At 79.3% G+C, this 550-nt stretch overlaps 1 protein-coding gene across 1 annotated transcript in view; it reads right to left on the bottom strand.

Annotated features, from left to right (window-relative positions):
- Positions 1 to 441, bottom strand: part of LOC121347391 (RING1 and YY1 binding protein) — a 39,485-nt gene extending 39,044 nt beyond the window's left edge. Inside the window, exon 1 of the mRNA XM_041426034.1 lies at positions 227 to 441. Coding sequence (XP_041281968.1) covers positions 227 to 258 — 32 coding nt within the window. The 5' untranslated portion in view covers positions 259 to 441. The remainder of the gene's footprint in view (positions 1 to 226) is intronic.
- Positions 442 to 550: the final 109 nt, after the last annotated feature.

The following is a 550-nucleotide window of genomic DNA, read 5'->3' as shown; positions in this document are numbered from 1 at the left end:
CGCGTACCTGGCGGGGCGGCGCGGGCTCGCCGCCCCCTCCCCGTTCGCTCCCTCCATCTTAGGCGCCCCTCGCCGCCTCCCCCCGCCGGGGCCGAGCACACGCCGGCGGCTGCCAGCCAGGGCCTACCCACCGCCATCCCCACGGCCGGGGCCGGGGCAGAGGCGGCCGCGCCGCGCTCCCTCCATCTTACCGCCTCTCCCCGCCCGCCCCCGCGCCCCCGCTCACCTGGTCGGGCTCTTCTTGTCGCCCATGACCATGGATCGGGGCCGCCCCTGCCCTGCGCACAAAGAAAGAGGCGAGGGGAGGGAGGGCGGGGGGACGGGGCTGCCTCCGTCCAGCAGGCTCCGGCTGCTGCGCACCCCGCGCCGCCGATCCTGCCACTGCCAGGCTCCGCTCCGGACTAGCAGCGCAGCGCAGCCCGGCGCCCTCCCTCCTCCTCCTCCTCCTCCCTCTCTCCCTCCCCGCGCCGCGCCGCTCCGGCGGGCGGAGCTGCTGCCGCGCCGCGGCCAATGGGGGCGGCCCCGCCGCCGGCCCTGCCGGGGAGGGAGC

Source organism: Onychostruthus taczanowskii, unplaced genomic scaffold, assembly GCF_017590055.1.
Source record: "Onychostruthus taczanowskii isolate IOZ18803 unplaced genomic scaffold, ASM1759005v1 scaffold9, whole genome shotgun sequence".
In the NCBI taxonomy this organism is placed as follows: Eukaryota; Metazoa; Chordata; class Aves; order Passeriformes; family Passeridae; genus Onychostruthus; species Onychostruthus taczanowskii.
The sequence above is the reverse complement of the archived record's forward strand: the minus strand, read 5'-3'. Positions and strand labels throughout refer to the sequence as shown.